General features: G+C 43.9%; 1 protein-coding gene across 1 annotated transcript in view; it reads left to right on the top strand.

Annotated features, from left to right (window-relative positions):
- The window catches only part of CLDN11 (claudin 11), a 79,684-nt gene that overhangs the window by 15,621 nt on the left and 39,605 nt on the right, over positions 1 to 24,458 (top strand). Inside the window, exon 2 of the mRNA XM_075340634.1 lies at positions 5,499 to 5,663. Coding sequence (XP_075196749.1) covers positions 5,499 to 5,663 — 165 coding nt within the window. The remainder of the gene's footprint in view (positions 1 to 5,498; positions 5,664 to 24,458) is intronic.

Here is a 24,458-nt window from a genome sequence, read left to right as displayed (position 1 = left end):
ATCTATTGTAAATAAGTAAATAAATAAATAATTAGTATTAGTACATGTAAATAGCATAGCGGTATTCCCATCTCCAATATCCTATCCCAATATGTTGTAGGTATAATAATAATGATATGAGCAAATACCTCCAATTAGAAATGTAGTATTGTTCTCCTGATTCACTATGTCGCTTACCTCATGTACAAAGCAAATTACAAAAAAGGAATCAGAAAACAAATGTAAAATCAATACTCTTTATTGTGACAAAATTTGTTAAAATACAAGATGAGGTGCAGTAACAAGGTGGGTGCACCTTACCTTACCTTATGTGCAGAACATTATAGGACCTTAGGTATCCAAAGTTACGGCCACGCATATAGGGATAGTTAGTTGTTAGTGGTCGTAACCATGGATACCTAAGCTCCTCCCATGCCTGCACATGAGGTAAGTGACATAGCTTATCAGGAAAACCAGAGTACATATATAATTGGAGGTATTTGCTAATATTCTTATCACTAGACCTACTGCATATTGAAATAGGTTATTGGAGATAGGAATACTTTTTTAATACTAATTTGATCAAAAAAGTCATCCAACCGTGACAATGTGTGCACAATCGGGACAGTACCTAACTTTATATTAAACACCTCTATGTGTCAAAGACCTCAACGTAGATGGGGCTACAGCCAATGCGGTCACATGACCGCCTTTTTAAGGTCCTACAATGGAGTTTGTGTTATACCTTCCCTTAAGAAGCTATCATACATTGCACGCGAAACGCGCGTTGAAAGGGTGTCTGTTGGTGCCTGTGAGGGGCTGAGTCTGGAGTTTTCTTTCTTGGGTAAGCAGCTATATTTATTTTTTCTACATTATGCCACCACCGCTACTTTGATTATAGGCAACATGCTGATCCCTCTACATCAATAAGACTGGATTTATTTGGTTTGTTTATATAATATAGCTGGATACTAATACATTGCTGTTGTACTCATCTCAGGGGCAGTGGGGTTTTTTGAATCTGTCCCCCTTGCTTTACATGGTTATGAGTAGCACATCTTCTTGCACCAAGTTTTTTGCTTGTGTCTAATTGTATATATGGTCGTTATAAGTGTTTTTTAAGCTTGGATCTAATAAAAATTGATAATTTTTTTAGCCATTAAAGCTCTTGTTCTGTTCCTTTTTTTATACATAGATGCGGTAGAGCAGGACACAAGCCCAACTGTTCAGACACCTGCCCATGGAAGACTATATGGACTAAATTCCATCTAAAAAACGGGATAGCCCCACCTCTATTGTACAAAGTACAAGACACTAAAATGAACCCAGAAAAATGAGCTAGACCATAGCTGGTGTAAGTGCAAAGTGCAAGTTCACACTGTGGCCATTTAATCCAATCGACTAAACCTGAGATAACAACATAATGAGCAAATACCCAGTTATAAGTAAATAAAAAAATAAATAATAAATACATATAACAAAGGTACTTAGTTAACACTATGTGTTAAAAACCTGATTGGCAAGTGCCATGGAAAAGGCACAGAGAGGGAACAAAACTGCGAGTCTTTTTGCCCTGTATTCCTACACTGGCATTGTAGTGAGGAGACGGCTTTTATCTGTGTTGTGGGGATCCCTTTCTCCATTAGACCCTACTTTGCCAGTTATGTCTATCCATCGGCAGTAGAAGAAAATTAGTTTATGAATTTACTTATAACTATAGTGAGATTGTAACCTGCAGGGTACGTTAGAGCTTGTACTTTTCCTCATTGTTACAGAATACTGCTAGGTAACATTATCATTTATATATGAATATAGAAGAAAGAATATACAGTAGAGTTCTGCTGCTCTCTCTATAAAGCCCTGTAATGTCTCCTATTACAACTGGCCAGGGCCGGCGTCAGCACGCGGCATACCCGGGCAAATGCCGGGGCCCTGGAGAGCCGGGGGGGCCCACTCGGCCTCGTCAGTTCTGCTGCCCCCGGGCCGAGTTCCGGGGACCGCAGTCCTTGTCACTGGAAACTGTGGCTGCCGGCCCTTTAAGGCCCGCAGACCACAGCTTTCACTGTGTTCTCCTGCATTGAGCATCATCTGTGGGCGGAGCTACCGCCCGGCGTCCTGCTCGGTCCCACAGATGAAGGAGTCACAGTGCCAGCCAGCGACCCCCAGCACATCGCTTCCCTCCGGCGCTGTGTGGGCCCCATCTGCACCGTGACCTGATCAGTATGTGGGACATCACTCCCTCCCTGTCCCCCCGTGCGTGTGTGGCCCCCGGAGCCACGTGTGTGGGCCCCGCAGAGCAAGGTGTGTGTCTGTCTGTATGTATGTATGTATATATGCAGCAGAGCAGTATGCGTGTCTGTATGTATGTATGTATATATGCAGCAGAGCAGTATGCGTGTCTGTATGTATGTATGTATGTATATATGCAGCAGAGCAGTATGCGTGTCTGTATGTATGTATGTATATATGCAGCAGAGCAGTATGCGTGTCTGTATGTATGTATGTATATATGCAGCAGAGCAGTATGCGTGTCTGTATGTATGTATGTATATATGCAGCACAGCAGTATGCGTGTCTGTATGTATGTATGTATGTATATATGCAGCAGAGCAGTATGCGTGTCTGTATGTATGTATATATGCAGCAGAGCAGTATGCGTGTCTCTATGTATGTATATATGTATATATGCAGCAGAGCAGTATGCGTGTCTGTCTGTATGTATATATGCAGCAGAGCAGTATGCGTGTCTGTATGTATGCATGTATGTATGCAGCAGAGCAGTATGCGTGTCTGTATGTATGTATGTATATATGCAGCAGAGCAGTATGCGTGTCTGTCTGTATGTATGCATGTATGTATGCAGCAGAGCAGTATGCGTGTCTGTCTGTATGTATGTATGCAGCAGAGCAGTATTTGTGTGTCTGTATGTATGCATGCAGCAGAGCAGTATATGTGTGTCTGTATGTATGTATGCAGCAGAGCAGTGTGTCTGTATGTATGTATGCAGCAGAGCAGTGTGTCTGTATGTATGTATGCAGCAGAGCAGTATGCGTGTCTGTCTGTATGTATATATGCAGCAGAGCAGTATGCGTGTCTGTATGTATGCATGTATGTATGCAGCAGAGCAGTATGCGTGTCTGTATGTATGTATGTATATATGCAGCAGAGCAGTATGCGTGTCTGTCTGTATGTATGCATGTATGTATGCAGCAGAGCAGTATGCGTGTCTGTCTGTATGTATGTATGCAGCAGAGCAGTATTTGTGTGTCTGTATGTATGCATGCAGCAGAGCAGTATATGTGTGTCTGTATGTATGTATGCAGCAGAGCAGTGTGTCTGTATGTATGTATGCAGCAGAGCAGTGTGTCTGTATGTATGTATGCAGCAGAGCAGTATGTGTGTGTCTGTCTATATGTATGTATGTAGCAGAGCAGTGTGTGTGTGTGTCTGTCTATATGTATGTATGCATGCAGAGCAGTATATGTGTGTCTGTATGTATGTATATAGCAGAGCAGTATGTGTGTGTCTGTCTATATGTATGTATGCAGCATAGCAGTGTGTCTCTGTATGTATGCATGTATGATGTGTATCTATGTATGTCAGTGTATATGACTGTATAGATTTGTCTGTTTATATGTATTTTTGTGAGTTTGTCTTTAAATATGTATATGTACGTGTGTGTGTGTGTCTGCGTGTTTATGGGGTCCACTGGGACTCCTCCGCCCGGGGCCCACAAAAACCTGGAGCCGGCCCTGCAACTGGCCTTCATCAAATGTTTCTGACGTGCCCACGGGGTCTGGGGGGTTAATCGTCACCGGGCCGGTGCAGGGATTTCGGTTATCACAGCGGCCAGGCCCAGTTCTGTGACCCTGGCGGTGTCGATAAAGGGATTAATTACAGGGTAGAGCGTTTGTATTTGTGACGCCACCTGTGATGTGCGGCTAATATGGGAGCCGCCGCTGCGTGTGGTGTCTCCTGGGGCTGATAGTAATGCAGCTCAGATGACATAGCTCTCCACAGGCAGAGCTAAACCCCAGGGCGGATGAGAGTGGTAATCCACTCTATTAAAGAAGCACAGGGTTGGAGGCAAATGAGGAAAGAGAGCGACACAAGAATTGCAGTCAAAGTTCTTTACTCCCTGTTGTATGTCCCATAGTAGCACGACATGACAGTGTTCACCTTTGGGGTGCCGGGGTTCCACTGTTATGGGCTCCAGTCAAACCCAGGTAGTTCGGAGGATTAGACCGGTGCACCTTTCTATATGTCCTTTCCTGGTCGTCTTCCTGTGCTGACCTCTCCCATCTGTCCTGTGCCAATGTGCACAGTGCCCTGAGCCGGTGTCTGCGGGCCCTACAGAGGTTGCTTCGTGCTTTCGGTCCCCTGACTCTATGTGGACACCTTCCAGTGGATTCATGCACGGGTTGTGGCTTCAGTACTTGAAGTATCCTTGGCCTCTGGTTTACTAGTAGAGCACATAGTTATTCTCTCCTAGTTTAGGGTCTAGTCCCCATTCTTGCAGCCAGTCCCTTCCCTCAGTTGCTATAAGTGGTATGAGGCCACAGGTGTATGGCGCACAACCCGTTGCCCCTAGGTACCCTTCTGTCCGTGCCCCTGGATCGAGCTGTCCCAGCTCCAGACCACAGGTCTTTCCTCCTTGACTCCTGGCTCCATTCTCTTTGCTCCACATACTTCCTTCCCACTCGCTATGCTCCACCCCCAGGTAAGCCGGAATGGGGTGTCATCACCAGTGATGGCTATTTCTAGCATTAATGGGCCTCCCCACCCATATCCCTGTGCAGAGCTGCTAACTGAGAGTGTTGTGTGCTTTTTTGTGTACTGGTGGTCATCCTCCTCCTCACCCAGGAATGGGGCACTGCACTTCTGGCTCAGGTACAGTACCTCTGTGGCAACTGAAGCCTCAGGGGTGCCACATTTCCATTCTGTGGTGGATATTCGGCAGTGCTATTCAGAGGCCTTGTGCAAAATGCTTGTAAATTAAAGGGAATCTGTCACCAGGTTTTTGCTCCTCCATCTGAAAGCAGCTTAATGTAGAGCCAGAGACTCTGATTCTAGCAATGTGACACTTACTGAGCTGTTTGATAAAATCAATGTTTTTTCTGCTTTAGATCTAGCAGTTGTACAGAGCACATGAATATGCTGAACTATCTGGCAGCATGACAAGTAGTCCTCTAATGATAATCTACTGCTGATTAATCAGTGATTTTATCAAAACTACACTAAGCAGCCCAGTAAGTGATACATTGCTGGAATCAGAATCTCTGCCCCTATGTTATGCTGCTCTCAGAGTATTTGGCAAAAACCTGGTGACAGATTCCCTTTAAGCCATTACCTTTCTAGAACAAATATGCAACATCAAGGTTGAACAAAATGGGAGACAATATTTGTTCCAAACTTATGTAATAATTAGTTTATTTTTCATCCTCATTGAGAGCTGTGACTGTAATCCTGTAAATATGTGTCTTATCACTCAATAAAATGCATCCTGTTGCTGTTGACAGCTCACATCCAAGCCGCCCGTGCCCTGATGATAGTTGGATCTTTCCTGGGGCTTCCTGCTGTCTTCCTGCTTCTCTCTGCCATGCCCTGCATCCGAATGGGCCACGACCCTGGTACAGAAAAATATAAACGCTTTACTCTTGGTGGAGTGCTGATCGTCATTTTGGGTAAGACATAAAGGACATTGTATGACTATTTACCATTCCACTGTATAGCGACAGGCACCACATCTGATTAAAGGACTTGTATATCAGTACAATACATGATTATATTTTAGCTTTGTCACATATATATTGGCGATTAGACGTTATAATTATTACATGACATTTTCATACATTGTCATTTTTTGCAATCTTATTTTACACATTCTGGTTAATAAAATCTTTAATTCATTCAATAAGATATGGAAACTAGTATGTATATTGTAATAGGAAGTTGTGTTTATATTTCAAAATCATAAAATTATAGAATCTAGAGTTGGAAGGGACCTCAAAGGCCATCGGGTCAAACCCCTGCAACAAGCTATACTTTAAAGACCTATAAACTTTTAATATGTAGATAATGTTATTTTCGGCTTTTTAGAGCTTAATGATTTACATTCAGAATTGCGGTAAAGAAAACTTGCTGTTTGCAGTGGACAAGAACTAAGGCTAGGCATAGAAAACAGCACAACATAAAAGGTTTTTATGCTAGTAATAAATGTTTCAACTTAGCTGACCTTTAATATATGTTATGACCTTACATTTCAATTATATACCATATATACATTTTAATGAACACACAATTTATGTTAATAAAGCAATTAAAAAATGCTGCAATGGATTAGGTGAATAAGCTAAAAATGTTCTGTTACTATTTCCAGGGTATATTTTTAATGTATTGGAAGAGAAAATGGACTATTAGCATTCTGGTTTATAGCCTGTTCTTTTAGTTTTAGTTAGGGTTCAGTAGAAAACTAAAAATATGCTGTAAAACTAATTAAAGGGAATATCAGAAGCAATATAGGACATTATTATTTTTACTGAAAAAGTAGTAAATTCTTGAAATTTCCAGTTAATGTTGTTAGAAAGTAGGGTAAAATAAAAAATAAAAAAAACGAAACATAAGGGCAGTTTGGATGAACCAGGTGGTGTTTTTCTTTTATCTCTCTCTAAGCTCCCGCCTGGTATTCTACATGGGGCATAAAGAGGCCAAGGTCATAGATTACCATATTTTTCAGACTATAAGACGCACCGGACCTTAAGATGCACCCTGGTTTTAGAGGAGGAAAATAGGAAAATAAAATTTTAAGCAAAAAATGTGGTCATGACACACTGTTATGGGGCAAGAATCTGCTGCTGACACTGTTATAGGGGTAATGTCCCCAAATTCTCTACTAAGGTACACCATCTTGATAATGATCCTCCTGCCTTGTATATAATTCCCATCCTTGCATATATATGTTCCTCATCCTGGTATGTGCCCACATCCAGGTACCGTATATTCCCCCATCCAGGTACATGCCTACATCCTGATATGTGCACCCATCTTGCTATATACCCCCATCCTGTTACATGGCCGCATCCTGTGGCACATAAAAAAATAAATGTTTATACTCACCTTTCCTCACACGCAGCATCACTCATCTTCCTGTATGTGCCAGCAGCAGCATCGCTGACCTGTATGGAGCCGTGCTCACAGCGATGACGTCATCGCTGTGCGCACCGCTCTCCACACACATCAGTAGGCCAGCAGACAGGAGGACATTGCAATGCTGTAGGGATCGGTGGCCGGTGAGTATACTTATTCACTGCCCCCCGCGCTGATGATGCATGGGGGGCAGTGAATATAGCCACACATGATCACTCCAGGCTGTAGTTGCCAGGGATGATCACACGGGCCGGCTGTTAATTATGCGCGCATCCCCCGCAGATCATCTCGCCCACCTGTCAGTGCCGGCTTCAGCGCTGAGAGATGATGGGCGGGAGGATGCAGTGCATATGAAAAGAGGCTAATAAGCAGGCTCAAGAGGTCACAGTAGGCGCTGCTACAGCCTGCTCATGCCACCGATGACCTGCTCCACCGCAGCACCCTCATTCCCCTAGCATACATTCGGACTATAAGACGCACCCCCCACTTTCCCCAACATTTGGGGGAAAAAAAGTGGGTCTTATAGCCGAAAAATACGGTGTGTATATATATATATATATATATATATACACATATATATATATATATTAATTACACAGTACAGACCAAAAGTTTGGACACACCTTCTCATACAAAGCGTTTTCTTTATTTTCAGGACTCTGAAAATTGTAGATTCACATTGAAGGCATCAAAACTATGAATTAAAACATGTGGAATGAAATACTTAAAAAAGTGTGAGACAACTGAAAATATGTCTTATATTCTAGGTTCTTCAAAGTAGCCACCTTTTGCTTTCATTACTGCTTTGCTCACTCTTGGCATTATCTTGATGAGCTTCAAGAGATAGTCACCGGAAATGGTTTTCCAACAGTCTTGAAGAAATTTCCAGAGATGCTTAGCACTTGTTGGCCCTTTTGCCTTCACTTTGTGGTCTGGCTCACCCCAAAACATCTCGATTGGGTTCAGGTCTGGTGACTGTGGTGACCAGGTCATCTGGCGTAGCACCCCATCACTCTCCTTCTTAGTCAAATAGCCCTTACACAGCCTGGAGGTGTGTTTGGGGTCATTGTCCTGTTGAAAAATAAATGATGGTCCAACTAAACGCAAACCGGATGGAATAGCATGCCACTGCAAGATGCTGTGGGAAGCATGCTGGTTCTGTATGCCTTCAATTTTGAATAAATCCCCAACAGTGTCACCAGCAAAGCCCCCCCCCACACCATCACACCTCCTCCATGCTTCATGGTGGGAACCAGGCATGTAGAGTCTATCTGTTCACCTTTTCTACAAAGACACGGTGGTTGGATCCAAAGATCTCAAATTTGGACTCATCAGAACAAATCATAGATTTCCACTGGTCTAATGTCCATTCCTTGTGTTCTTTAGCCCAAACAAGTCTCTTCTGCTTGTTGCCTGTCCTTAGCAGTGGTTTCCTAGCAGCTATTTTACCATGAAGGCTTGCTGCACAAAGTCTCCTCTTAATAGTTGTTCTAGAGATGAGAAGGTGTGTCCAAACTTTTGGTCTGCACTGTGTATATATATATATATGCATCTTAATAAATTAGAATATCCTCCAAAAATTAATTTATTTCAGTAATTCAATACAAACAGGGAGACGCATAACTTATATAGAGTCATTACAAACAGAGTGATCTATTTCAAGTGTTTATTTCTGTTAATGTTGATGATTATGGCTTACAGTCAATGAAAATCCAAACTTTCAGCAGTAAATCTACATCTCTTGGCAAAAACTCCTCGATCCAAACTTTTGGTCTGTACTGTATATATTACACCTATTGGTCCATACTCCTGTTTACATATGTGTTCCTTTGTGGTTTTGCTGTCTTCAGTCTAAATCTACAATGTTCAAAATTCTAATAAGAACACGGAAACCTTTACATGAACAGTTTGGACACAACTGTTCATGCAATGGTTTTCTTTGTTCTTATTGGAAGTGCACATTGTAGATTCAGACTGAAAACAGCAAAACCACAAAGAAGAAAATATAGAAACAAGGAGTAACAAACATCTGAGATAAACCATAATTTGTGTTTGTGAAATCTTAGATTACTACCCCCTTTTTTTCTGATAACAACTTTACACCCTAATGGCATTCTTTCAAGCATCTTCATAAGTTGGTCAATTAGAATGGCTTTTCAACAGTCTTAAAGGAGTTCCCAGAGGGGTTGGAAACTTGATGTCTGCTTGCTGTCTACTCTACTGTCAAACTCATTCCAAACCATCCCGCTTGGCTTGAGGTCCAGTGATTGTGAAGGCCATGTCATCTGAAGTAAGACTCTATTTCACTCCTTCTTGGTTGCAGCCGTTACATTGCTTGGTGGTATATTTTGGGTTATTGTCCTAGTACAGCATGAATCTTGTTCTCACTTTGTGCAAACCAAATGGGATGGCATGTTGTTGCAGAATGCAGTGGTAGCCAATGTTGAGTAAATGTGTCTTGAATTTGTGGTAAATCATCAACACTGTCATCTGGAAAGAACCCCGCAAAACATCACACACGTAGAAACCATCCTCTGACCTTTTCTGTGACTTGCAAAAATATGGTGTTTGTTACCAAAAATCTCAAATTTTGACTCATCAGACCATAGTACAGATTTCCAATTATCTAATGTTCAGTCATTGTGTTGCCTGGCCCAGACAAGTCTCTTCTTGTTTGCGGTCATCAGTTGTGGCTTCTTTGTGACAGTTAGACCATAAAAAACTACTTATCCCAGTCTCCTGTGAATAGTTGATATTGAGATGTGTCTGCTACTTGATGTCTGTGTATTTTGTATGAAGGCTGTTTGGTTAGATTCTGTAAGTTTGCATTTTATGAGACTGGTAACTCTGATAAACATATCATCTGCAGAAGAGGTAGTTCTTGCTCTTGCTTTTCCTAGGACGGTTGTCATGAGTGCCAATTTCATCATAACAATTGATGGTTTTCCTGATTGCACATGAAAATGCTTTCAAGAGTCTTACAATTTTTCAAGATCAGCTGACCTACATCTCTTAAGTAATAATGGACTGTTGTTTCTCTTTTTCTACTTAGTTGAGTGGTTCTTGTCATTTTGCTGACTTAGAACCAGTGTGGTATATAACTCTGTGTACCAATGCAGCCTCTGCAAAACACACCTGATGGTCACAAACAATTTGTGAAGACCGGTGATTCCACCAAACAATTTGACAAGGCGTGACTTCATTGGTAGACACTCCCAGTGACTACTTGATGAAGGTGCTGGAGAAAATGTTAAGGGTGTGTAAAGCTGTCATCAGTGTAAAAGGGGGGGACTTTGAGGTATTTAAGGTTTAACAAATGTGTAATGCTGTTTTGTTTCAACTGTGTTTCTATACTCCCTATTTTATACTCGGTTTTTCTTCAGTTTAAATCTAAAATGTTCACATTACAATTAAAATCATTGCCTGAACAGTGTGTCCACACCTTTGACTGGAACACACTATAATATATATTATACACAGTCATGGCTGAAACAGTTGGCACCCTTGAAATTGTTCCAGAAAATTAAGTGTGTCTCTCAGAAAATTAATGCAGTGACATATTTTGTTATACACATGTATACATTGTAGTGTATTCAGATGACCATTTTGATAAGAACAGAATATTGGATCATTGGTGTTAATTAATACCAAGTTTCTTTTAGTTCAGAAGATGAAAAATTATAGACAAGTACTTTCCCATGCCCTCTGCTACATGTGATAGAATCTGAAATTATGAAAGCACCTTGTGTTATGCGTCATATATGTGTATGTGACCTAAAATCAGAAGATTTCATTTTTTTACTATAAATTTGGAAACTAGTAAATCAATAAAAATCTCCTGGGAAGATTATTTTGGAGCCACGTCTTCCCAGCAGTAGATTACGCATCTACTCTTGTAGGATGGAAGTCATAAGCGAGGGATTTACTGCGGACGCCCTGGAACTCTAAATAGAAGACATGGTCCTGGTTGGGTGTGGGGACTTTTGTAGTATTGGCTGTGTGAAGGTGCAGGACGCTTGCTCCCAACCAATGTTTATCAGCTGGCCAGTACCAACATGTAATCTGAGAGAGAAACAGTTATTTTTCCACAACAGTTCTTTACTAGACAGGTTCAACATTTCTTCATTTACAACGTTACATAGGAGATAGAGAGCATAACACTTCCAGTTTGTTTCAGTTTTAGCATACAATATCAGACATGTATAAAACGTTCAATGAATTTCTTCCAATTATTCCTGGTCCCGATACTTTCAGTGCAACCCGGTCCAACACACCAGTGCAGTAGTGACATTCCCCTTCCCTAAAACAGCTCCACATCCAGTCTCTATGTGAGTTCAGTAATCCTCAGACTAAGGCGTTAAGCTCCTGGTCATCTATGGAAATCTGCTCGAGTCGGGGCCTACCCTCACATACTAATAATGTCCACCCAATTCCATTATGGATGAAAGGGACTTGCCGTGACTGAATTCCGGCTCCATTTAACTGGGGCCGCTATATTCGAGAGTTGATTTTCCTCCCTCTCGATGTTCTCTTTCGTTATCAACACTCTAACAAAGTTCATGCTATCTCCCATCCGGTATCTCTCCCATTGACCATAAGACACCCAATGCATGCGGCCTTGAAGCCAGCAGACTATTCATCCGAAGTTCTTCACACTAGGTCACTTCAACTATTTCTCCCAACTACACTGTCTAACAGGAACTGCCATCCTGTTTAGCTTGACCCCTCCCAGGCTGGTCTAGTCCCAACATTTAAGGCCGCTTTACATGCTACAACATTGCTAATGCGATGTCGTTGGGGGTCACGGAATTTGTGATGCACATCCGGCCGTATTAGCGATGTCATTGTGTGTGACACCTATGAGCGATTTTGAATCATCGCAAAAACGTTCAAAATCGCTCATCGGTGACATGGGGGGCCCTTCTCAAATATCGCTGCTGCAGCGTGTATGATGTAGTTCGTTGCTCCTGCGGCAGCACACATCGCTCCGTGTGACGCCGCAGGAATGAGGAACCTCCCCTTACCTGCCGCCGCCCGCAATGCGGAAGGAAGGATGTGGGCGGGATGTTACATCCCGCTCATCTCCGCCCCTCTGCTTTGATTGGGCGGCCGCTTAGTGACATCGCTGTGATGCCGCACGGACCACCCCCTTAGAAAGGAGGCGGTTCGCCAATCACAGCGACGTCGCATAACAGGTAAGTTGTGTGACGGGTCCGGGCGATGTTGTGCGCCACGGGCAGCGATTTTTCCCGTGTCGCACAACCGATGGGGGCGGGTACCCACGCTAGCGATATCGGTACCGATAATGCAGCGTGTAAAGTGGCCTTTAAGGGCACCTTTCACCAGTTTTTTCCACTATTAAACTAAAAGTATCACCTTCTGTAGCTCCTGGGCTGCATTCTATGAAGGTGCACCTTGTTCCCTGACTTCCCTTGCAGACCCCAAAAATAACTTTATAAAATCTGATGGCCACATGTGCTAATTACCTGATCTATAATAAAGATAATAAGCTGCACATGAAATACATGAAAAATGTTATTGCAAAACTGCTATGAATATTTGAAAGTAGTAGAGATGTTTAGCAAATGTATTGATCAATGCAAATGAGTCCGAAAACCAACGACAAGGTAATCTTTAATTTTTTGGGAACCTAACCTTAATGCCTTTCTATGTACTATTAAAATCTGCAAGTATAGGCAGATAGGCTCCTGGCTATATAGGATCATGAATAGAGTCTGGTAATAGGGAAAGGTTCTGGGTTCTCAGTCAGAAGAAACTGCATGCTAATCAGAAAAAAGACTGACTGGAACACCTATATGTGTGAATTAGGTGCTAACTTAAAAATACATGACTATAATAAAGATTATAAGCTGCACACTAGCCACTATGAAAATTACCTGATCTAGTCGGATGGGCGTCATATTTTTCGGCTCCTGTCCCCCCTCCTGCCTCCAACATCATTCACATTGCTCTTTCAAATCTTCTCCCTCTGCAGAGTCATGTCTGCTCACGCAGGCGCAGTTCGCTCTGCCATATCGCGGCCAGAGCAGAAAACATAGTTGCCCTTGCACGCTCCAGTGAGTTATTTGCGCAGGTGCGAGATTATGGTCGGCGCTGTGCATGGCGTCACTGCGTCATCCTCATACCCGACCTAACCCTCGTGCCTGCGCATTTAGCTCACTGGCGCGTGTGAGGGCATCTATGTTTTCTGCTCTGCCCGCAATATGGAAGAGCGAACTGCGCCTGCGCGAGTGGACATGACTCTGCACAGGCGCAAGATTTGATTTGAAAGAGCAACGTGGATGATGACAGAGGCGTCATCCACATCAATCAAGAAAGGAGGACAGCGAACAGCGGCATGAGGGGGGACAGGAGCCGAAATAGAGGACGCCCATCCGACTATATCAAGTAATTAGCATACGTGGCAGTCAGATTTTATAAAGTTATTTTTGGGGTCTGCAAGGGGAGTCAGGGAACAAGGTGCACCTTCATAGAATGCAGCTCAGGAGCTGCAAAAGGTGATAATTTTAGTTTAATAGTGAAAAAACTGCTGACAGGTTCTTTTTAACTTTGTCTGCCCCTGCAGTCTGTTGCTGGGCAGACTTAACTTTTCCCCTACATAGCATTACATTACAATACCTTACATTACTGTATATTAATACATTCTACCTTACTACTGTATATCGTATATACTATACATTATCCCTCACAATATACTACACATTTTCCACTACTACACTGCATTATCAGTACACATCTATATTATACACTGTGTGCAGAATTATTAAGCAAATGAGTATTTTGATCACATGATAATTTTTATACATGTTGTCCTACTCCAAGCTGTATAGGCTTGAGAGCCAACTACCAATTTAGTAAATCAGGTGATGTGTATCTCTGTAATGAGGAGGGGTGTGGTGTAATGACATCAACACCCTATATAAGGTGTGCTTAATTATTAGGCAACTTGCTTTCCTTTGGCAAAATGGGTCAGAAGAGAGATTTGACGGGCTCTGAAAAGTCCAAAATTGTGAGATGTCTTGCAGAGGGATGCAGCAGTCTTGAAATTGCCAAAATTTTGAAGCATAATCACCGAATAATGAAGCGTTTCATGGCAAATAGTCAACAGGGTCACAAGCAGCGAGTTGGGCAAAAAAGGCGCAAAATAACTGCCCATGAATTGAGGAAAATCAAGCGTGAAGCTGCCAAGATGCCATTTGCCACCAGTTTGGCCATATTTCAGAGCTGCAACGTTACTGGAGTATCAAAAAGCACAATACTCAGGGACATGGCCAAGGTAAGGAAGGCTGAAAAACGACCACCTTTGAACAAGAAACATAAGATAAAACGTCAAGACTGGGCCAAGAAATATCTTAAGACTGATTTTTCAAAGGTTTTATGGACTGATGAAATGAGAGTGACTCTTGATGGGCCAGATGGATGGGCCAAAGGCTGAATCAGTAAAGGGCAGAGAGCTCCACTCCGACTCAGACGCCAGCAAGGAGGAGGTGGGGTACTGGTATGGGCTGGTATCATCAAAGATGAACTTGTGGGACTTTTTTGGGTTGAGGCTGGAGTGAAGCTCAACTCCCAGACCTACTGCCAGTTTCTGGAAGACAACTTCTTCAAGCAGTGGTACAGGAAGAAGTCGGTATCGTTCAAGAAAAACATGATTTTCATGCAAGACAATGCTCCATCACATGCATCCAACTACTCCACAGAGTGGCTGGCCAGTAAAGGTCTAAAAGATGAAAAAAATAATGACATGGCCCCCTTGTTCACCTGATCTGAACCCCATAGAGAACCTGTGGTCCCTCATGAAATGTGATATCTATAGGGAGGGAAAACAGTACACCTCTCAGAAGAGTGTCTGGGAGGCTGTGGTGGTTGCTGCACGCAATGTTGATCGTAAACAGATCAAGCAACTGACAGAATCTATGGATGTAGGCTGTTGAAGGTCTTCATAAAGAACGGTGGCTATATTGGTCACTCATTTTTTGGGGTTTTGTTTTTGCATGTCAGAAATGTATATTTCTAAATTTTGTGCAGTTATATTGGTTTACCTGGTGAAAATAAACAAGTGAGATGATAATATATTTGGTTTTTATTATGTTGCCTAATAATTCTGCACAGTAATATTTACCTGCACAAACAGATATCCTCCTAAGATAGCCAAATCTAAAAAACCCCACTCCAACTTCCAAAAATATTAAGCTTTGATATTTATGAGTCTTTTGGGTTGATTGAGAACATAGTTGTTGATCAATAATAATAAAAATCCTTTAAAATACAACTTGCCTAATAATTCTGCACATGGCGTATACATTACCTGTACCTTATATTACTAAATATCACAACACAATTCACATGACACATTACATATTCTATACAAAAGACACAAGACAGTATTCACATTACACAACATTGACACGATTGATGTGTTCAGGGGTGGAGATAAGACCACCATTGTCAAATTTATTACACTACAATTGCTTTCTGGTATGTTTAAGTGGTTCATATCTCTATTGTAGGATTCTAGAAGTGAAGTATTAAAAATGAAAGTGAATATATTAATAAAAAAGAAATGAAGACAGCGTTTTTTTCTGCAAAGTCATTTATGGTCAACAAGACACCCATGCTGATAACTGTCAGCAGACTCTTCCACCTACATGAATTTTTGCCTTTATATATTCACTTGTTGATAATGGTCATTAATGACAACTTTGGCAGTAGCTTATCTCTAACAAAACAATCACATGATTAAATTCAAACTGCCTAATCCTTACCTTCCCAATACCATACATCAGGGAGGAGTCGAGACGTCCACCCGTATACAATATGTTGATGAGGGCCTTTCCATCAAATACTTGATTAACCTCTTGACATAGGGGATTGTGTGAAGTGTGTTCAGTGAAATTGATTCTCTATGCATAAGCCAGTTTTCAGATCCTACATGTGACACATATCTAAAGATGGCTGCCATTTCCTGTTCTCCACACCCTGCCCTGGAATGCAAGCAATGTCCAGATGTAAGAAGAATTACCATTTAAGTAAAAAGACCCACTGGACAACCAAGAGGACCACCCCACTGATGACCTCATGGAATAACCCCATTGATGACCTCACGGATCCGCCCATGATGATACCCACCAATCAGCTAAGGACTAGCCCATTGATGAACCCACTGACCAATGAACACATCCGAGCATGCCCACTTTAGAGCTGACTGTGATGTGTATGCGACAGAGCAGTAAGGGACGCCAAGCCAAGGAACAATCCAAAGGGCTTTATTGGAACCACAAAGATAAGCACCAAACATAAATATAAATCCTTAAAGTCTGCAAGGAGTCCACAACAAAACAAAAGATCCAGGGGCGCCTCCCGGTATTCCAACGCCAGGGAAAATATATCAATGGTCCCTATATGAGTTTTTTGAGTCCAACAGGGTGAACAACAAAACACAATCCCACGTGGCCACTGATCTCCAGTCTGTAACAGTCCAAACACAGGCTCTAGGATCCAGCCTCAGCTATAAATCCTAGTCCTTCTCCAGCCGAGATCCAACTGACTGAACTAACATAGGTCTCATTGTTCTTCTCTCCTGGGATCAGACCCTAAGGTGGGCCCACCTCCCCCTGGACATTTGATACATGAATGGACTTTAGACGTCCTAGCTCTGTTCTGTTTACCAATTTGTGGATTGGAGAAGTCCCATGCTGAGAAGAACAGACAATCTCCCAGCAGAAGCAGTACAAAGGAGGGAAAGACTATTACACCATGAGTACTGGCGGGGAGGGACACACTGTTACAACCCCTCCCCTCTCAATTTGTGTATGGACTAGTGACCTCAACAGGTTGCTTGTCAAGTACACGTAAACGTGTGTACCCTGACTCAGGGCTCCTCCTGTCTGGACAATCCATCTGCATTTTGTTGTTGGCTCAATCTTCTTTAGTGTATGGTGAAGATGTAGGGTTGAATGTTCAGCTCCAGTTTGTATCCTCCTTCACTTAAACTCTGCTTCCTGCACCCACAAATTGGCATTGTATATTTCCCACATCATTGCCTAGGAGAATGTCTGCAGGAAGGCTGCTCATCACACCGATTATGCATTGTTTTTCCCCAAAGCCATAATCCAGGGTTACACTTGCTCTTGGAATATATCTCTGAGTACCTCCAGCCAATTCATTGGCAATTCTTAGTCCCTATTGAATTGCTTCTGGTTGAATTACTCGGGGATCTGCTATGGTGATAAAAGCCCCAGTGTCACGAAAGCCAACAACTTTTTGGCCATCCAGCACAACCTCCTGTAGATGGTTATGCTGAAGATTATAAGAACGTGTGGCTGTGGCTCGCACCCCATAGACTCCTGGTAGGGAAGTCAACATATCAGAGTCACTTGGCAAATCATCAGGGCCTGAATCCAGCTCTTCTCTTACTGAGGGTGTCTGTAGATAATGGACAGGCAAAGGTGGTCTGCTTTGTTCTGCCTCTGAACACCTGGACAGTGAGCTTGCAGATGACCAGGCTGCCTACATCGATAACATCTGCGCTGCGTCACACTCCTTCCAATTTGCCTTCTGGAGAAGTAGGTAGGAGACCTTGGTGACTGATAGGGAAGTGCAGGTGCTGGAGGTGGTTGTCGATTTGGAGGATGACTCTACGGGATAGATGGGCATGTGGCCCGCAGATGCCCGGGATGCCCACAGCTATAACATCTTCGCTCTTCTACTTTCTCTCCTCATCACATTCCAGAAAATGTGGTAGAAACAACTGGAGGCACATACACACGGGTATCCACATGAGGTGGTGATTTAGGAGGTTGAGGATAATTGGGCACTGAAGGACAAGGAACCTCTGGTGTTGGGGAGATGGTCATTTTTGCCCCCTCTGCTAGCAGCTTCTTCCACTGAGGTTTGATAGTGAGCACCTCATCAGCTAGAGCAGCAGCTTGTTCCACTGTCTCTGGTCTCCTCTCGTGCACCCATTCCCTGATCTCAGTAGGGCACTTGGCATAAAACTGTTCTTTTAGGATGACCTGATTGAACGTCTCCCAAGTTAAGGCCCCTCTCCCTCCAGCCAGCGATAGCATACTTGTTTCAGTCTGTGGGCATACATCTTGAAAGACACTTCCCCATCACAGGCTAACATACGAAACTGAGTCCTATAAGTATCTGGAGTCATGGCATAATGTTCTAGAATGGTCTGTTTTATCTCCCGATACTCACAATTCCACTGAGGGTCCATAGCTCTATAGGCGTAGGCAGCTCCACCCTCCAAGAGGCCCACCGGGTGTCTGACTCGCTCTCTTTCTGGGACTTCCATTTATCGGCACTGATGCTCAAAGTCCTGGAAGAAGCCCTCAATGTCGCCTGCAGCTTCATTAAATGGCTTAAAGTCCTTGCGGGACACTCTGGAGAATTCCCTCATAGTGGGTGCTGTGGTTACAGTTTGTCTGGAGCCTCAAGCTGCTTCTACAGCAAACCTCCTCTCCAGCAATGCCCTCTCTTGAGCTCTGTGAATGGCATCCATCTTATATTCAATGGTGACCTCATCTCCAAGCAGTGCCATCTCCTCCTCATACCACACAACCCATTGACATTTTTGGCTATTTACCTCCAGCTCCCGTCTTTCCTCCCCTTGCTGTGTAAATTGTTCCTCGGTCTCATCTTGCAGGCAAGCATTTTCCAACACCTCAATTAGTTGCTCCTTAGAGAGTCTTTTGTAGCCAACTCTTAATTCACTGGCCTTTGTTTGTAGACTCACCACAGTCCAGTTCCTGTATCCTGAGGTTCTGATTCCAGATGTTAATGGGCCGTTGTCCTCCATTCTTTCTGCTCTGATCCCGCCACTGCCAACCAGTTTATGATGGGTATGCGACAGAGCAGTAAGGGATGCCAGGCCAAGGAACAATCCAAAGGGCTTTATTGGAACCACAAAGATAAGCACCAAACATAAATATAAATCCTTAAAGTCTGCAAGGAGTCCACAACAAAACAAAAGATCCAGGGGCGCCTCCCGGTATTCCAACGCCAGGGAAAATATGTCAATGGTCCCTATATGAGTTTTTTGAGTCCAACAGGGTGAACAACAAAACACAATCCCACGTGGCCACTGATCTCCAGTCTGTAACAGTCCAAACACAGGCTGTAGGATCCAGCCTCAGCTATAAATCCTAGTCCTTCTCCAGCCGAGATCCAACTAACTGAACTAACATGGGTCTCATTGTTCTTCCCTCCTGGGATCAGCCCCTAAGGTGGGCCCACCACCCCCTGGACATTTGATACATGAATGTACTTTAGATGTCCTGGCTCTGTTCTATTTACTAAGCTGTGGATTGGAGAAGTCCCATGCTGAGTAGAACAAACAATCTCCCAGCAGAAGCAGTACAAAGGAGGGAGAGACTATTACACCATGAGCACAGGCGGGGAATGGACACGCTGTTAAACTGACCATGCCCCTTTTCCTAGTTTATATAAGTCAATGTTCTTGGAATAAAGAGCTCTCTCTGTATGCCATTTTGCTCTGATCAAGAAGAGAGTTCACATCTGACCCTTTGTCCGGTGTAAATTCTTTTAAGCATGCACTTGATCCACACCAATTAGGTCAGGCAGTAGGCAACTCGTGAACCTTTATAAGAGTTCACCCTAATAATTAGATGGTCTAGTCAAAATAGTCAGGTTTGGCCAATTTTATTCTGATATGCATGGAGACCTTTTTTCCATTAATTCACTGATTCACTGAAATGCCTTAACGTTTTGGGCCTCATCTCTTATGGCCTACCTGTACAAGTCAATAGTTGGGAAATGAGTGTTCATAGGAAAGCTTGGCTGTTTAGACTAGCCGGCAAAGACCAGATAAACAAGAAAAAACAATTGTATATCAGGTGCAATTTTAACCAATCCTAAAATTATCATTATCAGCAGCACTTCGTCTGGTGTAAATGATGTGATGTGATGCCATTAACATTATACTCTATGGGCACAGAACAATCATATTAATGATCATTCTGTGCATAGAGGTTTGTGTGGCCTTTCAAAATAGGTCAGTAAATGAATGTCAGTTGGCTTGTATATAGGCGATTGGTGGTCGCCCAAGATTGGGCAGTGTAAATGGGCTCATAGACTGGTACTGGTGATATTGCCTGTTAGCGTCCCGCCATTGATGTAGCATCATGCCATTGAAGATATGGTGTGACGCTACTTATTAATTGCAGTATAAAGAGGAACTGTCATCAGACAATGACCAAGGCATACCCTTAGGGGTACTTTTACACGTTGTGACATCGCTACTGCGATATCGTTGGGGTCAAATCGAAAGTGACGCACATCCGGCACCGGTAACGACGTTGCAACGTGTAAAGCCTAGATGCGCTGGTAAACGATGGCAAAAGAGTCGAAAATCGGTGATCTGTGTAGCGTCGGTCATTTTCATAATGTCGCACCAATAGGAGATACGATGTTGTTCCTCGTTCCTGCGGCAGCATATATCGCTCTGTGTGAAGCCGCAGTAGCGAGGAACATCTCCTTACCTGCCTCCACCGGCTATGCGGAAGGAAGGAGGTGGGCGGGATGTTTCATCTCCACCCCTCCGCTTCTATTGGCTGCCTGCCGTGTGACGTCGCTGTGACACTGCACGACCCGCCCCCTTAGGAAGGAGGCGGGTTGCCGGCCAGAGCGACGTCGCAGGGCAGGTAAGTGCGTGTGAAGCTGCCGTAGCGATAATGTTCGCTATGGCAGCTATCACAAGATATCGCATGTGCGACGGGGGGCGGGTACTATCGCGCTCGGCATCGCTAGCCGATGCTAGCGATGTCGCAACGTGCAAAGTACACCTAACTCTTTTAGCTTACAAAATGGTCCACCATCACTATTTAGAGATGAGGGGAGAACATTAACACATAAGTAAAAATGTGACGACTGTCAAAATAAACAGGTTTGTAAGACTGAATCTCCACTTAAATAGTTGATTCCAATTTATACTTTTTTTCTCTCTCTCACTCAATTTTATGATGACCATTGAAATATTAAATAGTCAGTTGTTAATTATTCTCTTTTGAGCATTTCACTTCACTTTATTGCAGTAATTGAAAAGCTTTTTATATGAGAGATTAATTTTCAATTAAAGGGCACAATCCACAATTATTTATTTAAAAAATCTACTTACAGAAGGTAAAAATGAAATGAATCCTTTTTTTGTTGTTTAGAAAGACCGGTTTTTAGTGTTGGATTTCTAATTGTGGGATGTATCCCTTTGTGCCATATCCTTCTGCAAGGAAGTCAGCTGCTTACACTGCAAGTGTATGATAAGTAACCTGTTACTTTCCTGTGCCTTGAATCACAACTGATGATAGGATGTAACAATCTGTCAAGCAAAGGAAGGCTCATGGACAAGCAAGTTTCTCTTTTCCCTTTACATAAATGTAGTTTTCCATTTCCTATGCCCATAAGATCAGTTAGATTCTAAATATAAACAATAGATAATATAGTAACTATGACAGCTGACCATTGCATCCAAGAGATCAAAGGCAGTAGCGGAGCAATCCTCAACTGCTGGCATCAGAGGAAGGACTGATCCTGGCAGTTAACCTCTTCGGTAAGGAGCATTTACATATGATAACTAGGTAGTCTTATTACCATTATTGTTGGTTGCTATCATCCATTTGTGTGCCTATTAATATAGATGAGTAGTAGGTCCTAATAGGCGCTTGTGAAAATTTCTATCAACAGGCATGGTGTTACGAACCGGCGCCGCCATAGCCGCAAGCAGCCTGCTGCGGTTCCTGTTGCGCCCAGGCTCCGGCTGCCGTTCTTGGCCGTGCCTCGGGTCATCCAGTTGGCTGTTCCTTCCACCACGTCTAAGTGTGGAGAGGCGGCTAGTGCGCATGTGTGCGCCGATTTACCCCAGCCAGAGTTTAAGCCCGGTGTTTTGCCTAGTGAGCATGCTCAGCCTGATTGTGTTATGTCTGAGACTAAGTCCTCAGTTCAGGCTACTGAGCATGCTCCCACAATTAACCCTAACAGCCTCTTTGCACAGGTACTTGGACTTCGTGCTGTGTCTAAGTTCTGGGATGTGCCTATTGAGCATGCTCAAACTGATAGTCTGCTTTCTGAGCCTGTTGCTCAGGCTACTGGGCATGCTCAGGCACTTAGTGCACCAGAGGCTAGGTCCGGTAAGGATCTCACTGAGCATGTCCGTGAGGTGGCAGGCCCTGATAGGGCAGAGGGTGTCAGGTGTCCTGATGACGTGGCAACTCCGGACTGGCTCGCAGAGGTCCGCCCCTATGATCTGGCACCTCAGTATTGGTCGTCAGACAATGACTGGTGAAGTGTTTGGGGCGTGGCTGCCATGAGGTCATCAATGACGTGGCGGTTCCGGATAGGTCGCATGTGACGTCACTGATGACATGGCACTCTGCTATTGGACCTTGGTGGTTCCACCCTGGGTTTGGGGCGGACCCAGGTTATAAAAGGGGCTGGAGACAACATGGAGGTGCGCAGTCTTCACTTTTGCTCAGTCAGAGCACACCTCCATGTTAGAGCCTCATTGCGGCATAAGCCTATGTTGGGAAGCGGTAGGTAGGGTTAGGCGAACGGTGCCTGTCACGCCAAGATTCGTGGCTCGGCACATCAGGGTCAGGCGCCGTGCTTCCCTCCTGCCGTTCCAGTCTTGCTATAGCAGCCCAGTGGCGTTAACTGGGCTGCGGCTGCTGTGCTTCCTTTCCGATTGTGCTCCCTACGCACACGGACAACGCACCTGCTGCGCCACCTTTCCGATTGTGCTCCCTACGCACACGGACAACGCACCTGCTGCGCCACCTGTCCGATTGTGCCCCCTATGCACACGGACAACGCACCTGCTGCGCCACCTGTCCGGTTGTGCCCCCTACGCGCACGGACAGCATACCCCAGGACCCCTGTGGAGTTAACAGGGTGTTCCTTATCCTCCTCAGCTTCCCGGTCAACGCTACCTGGTTACCACCCGGCCTGACGTGTTTCCTGCACACGTGGTTGGTGTAGCGCTAGGTGCACCAAAACGCTAATCGGGTTGTCGTCCGGTCTGACGTGTCCCAACACACGTGACCGGTTCCCAGAGTTCCTGGGTTATCTCAGAGCCATCCAGCTCTATAGTCTCCGCCTAACCCTCAGGTGCCAGCAGCTCCTTTATCATCTGGAGCACGGTGGGCCCCGACTGGCGATTGGAATATATACCCCCTGGTCCTAATCTGCTGGTCCCCCCGTAACACATGGTATGCTGATATACAGAGGTATGCCATCATATTGGTAATAAAAAAAAATGTTTTGTAAAAGTAAAGGAAAATATACAGCATATAGATGATATTTTTATAACATTTATTACATATCACATAATATCCCCATATTATTGATATCCTCATAACCATACCACCTTTATTTTACATGTATACATGTATATACAGTTAAAAAAAAGAAAGAAGACATATTATTATTATTTATTATTATAGCGCCATTTATTCCATGGCGCTTTACAAGTGAAATAGGGTATACGTACAACAATCATTAACAGTACAAACCAGACTCGTATAGGAGGAGAGAGGACCCTGCCCGCGAGGGCTCACAGTCTACAGGGAATGGGTGATGGTACAATAGGTGAGGACAGAGCTGGTTGCGCAGTGGTGTACTGGACTGAGGGTTATTGTAGGTTGTGGGCTTGTTGGAAGGGATGGGTCTTGAGGTAGGGGAGAGTCTGATATGCTGAGGTAGAGCGTTCCAGAGTATGGGAGAGGCACGGGAGAAATCTTGTACGCGATTGTGGGAAGAGGAGATAAGAGAGGAGTAGAGAAGGAGATCTTGTGAGGATCTGAGGTTGCCTGCAGGTAGGTACCGGGAGACTAGGTCACAGATGTAAGGAGCAGACAGGTTGTTGTATGTCACGGTTAATGTTTTGAACTGGAGTCGTTGGGCGATGGGAAGCCAGTGAAGGGATTGGCAGAGTGGCGAGGCTGGGGAATAGTGAGGGGAGAGGTGGATTAAGCAGGCCCCAGAGTTTAGGATAGATTGGAGGGGTGCAAGAGTGTTGTAAGGGAGGCCAGAGAGCAGGAGATTGCAGTAGTTGAGGCGGGAGATGATGAGGGCATGCACTAATGTTTTTGCTGATTCTTTGTTAAGGAAAGCACGGATCCGGGAGATATTTTTGAGTTGTAGTCTGCATGAGGTGAAGAGGGCTTGGATGTGTGGCTTGAAGGATAGAGCAGAGTCGAGGGTTACTCCAAGGCAACGAGCTTGTGAGACTGGGGAGAGTGAGCAACCATCAAGTTTGATGGAAAGTCTTGTTGGAGGAGATGAGTGAGGAGGAG

The sequence above is a fragment of the Anomaloglossus baeobatrachus genome, chromosome 3 (genome assembly GCF_048569485.1).
Source record: "Anomaloglossus baeobatrachus isolate aAnoBae1 chromosome 3, aAnoBae1.hap1, whole genome shotgun sequence".
In the NCBI taxonomy this organism is placed as follows: domain Eukaryota; kingdom Metazoa; phylum Chordata; class Amphibia; order Anura; family Aromobatidae; genus Anomaloglossus; species Anomaloglossus baeobatrachus.
Note: the sequence above shows the minus strand (reverse complement) of the source record. Positions and strands in the feature narration are given on the sequence as shown.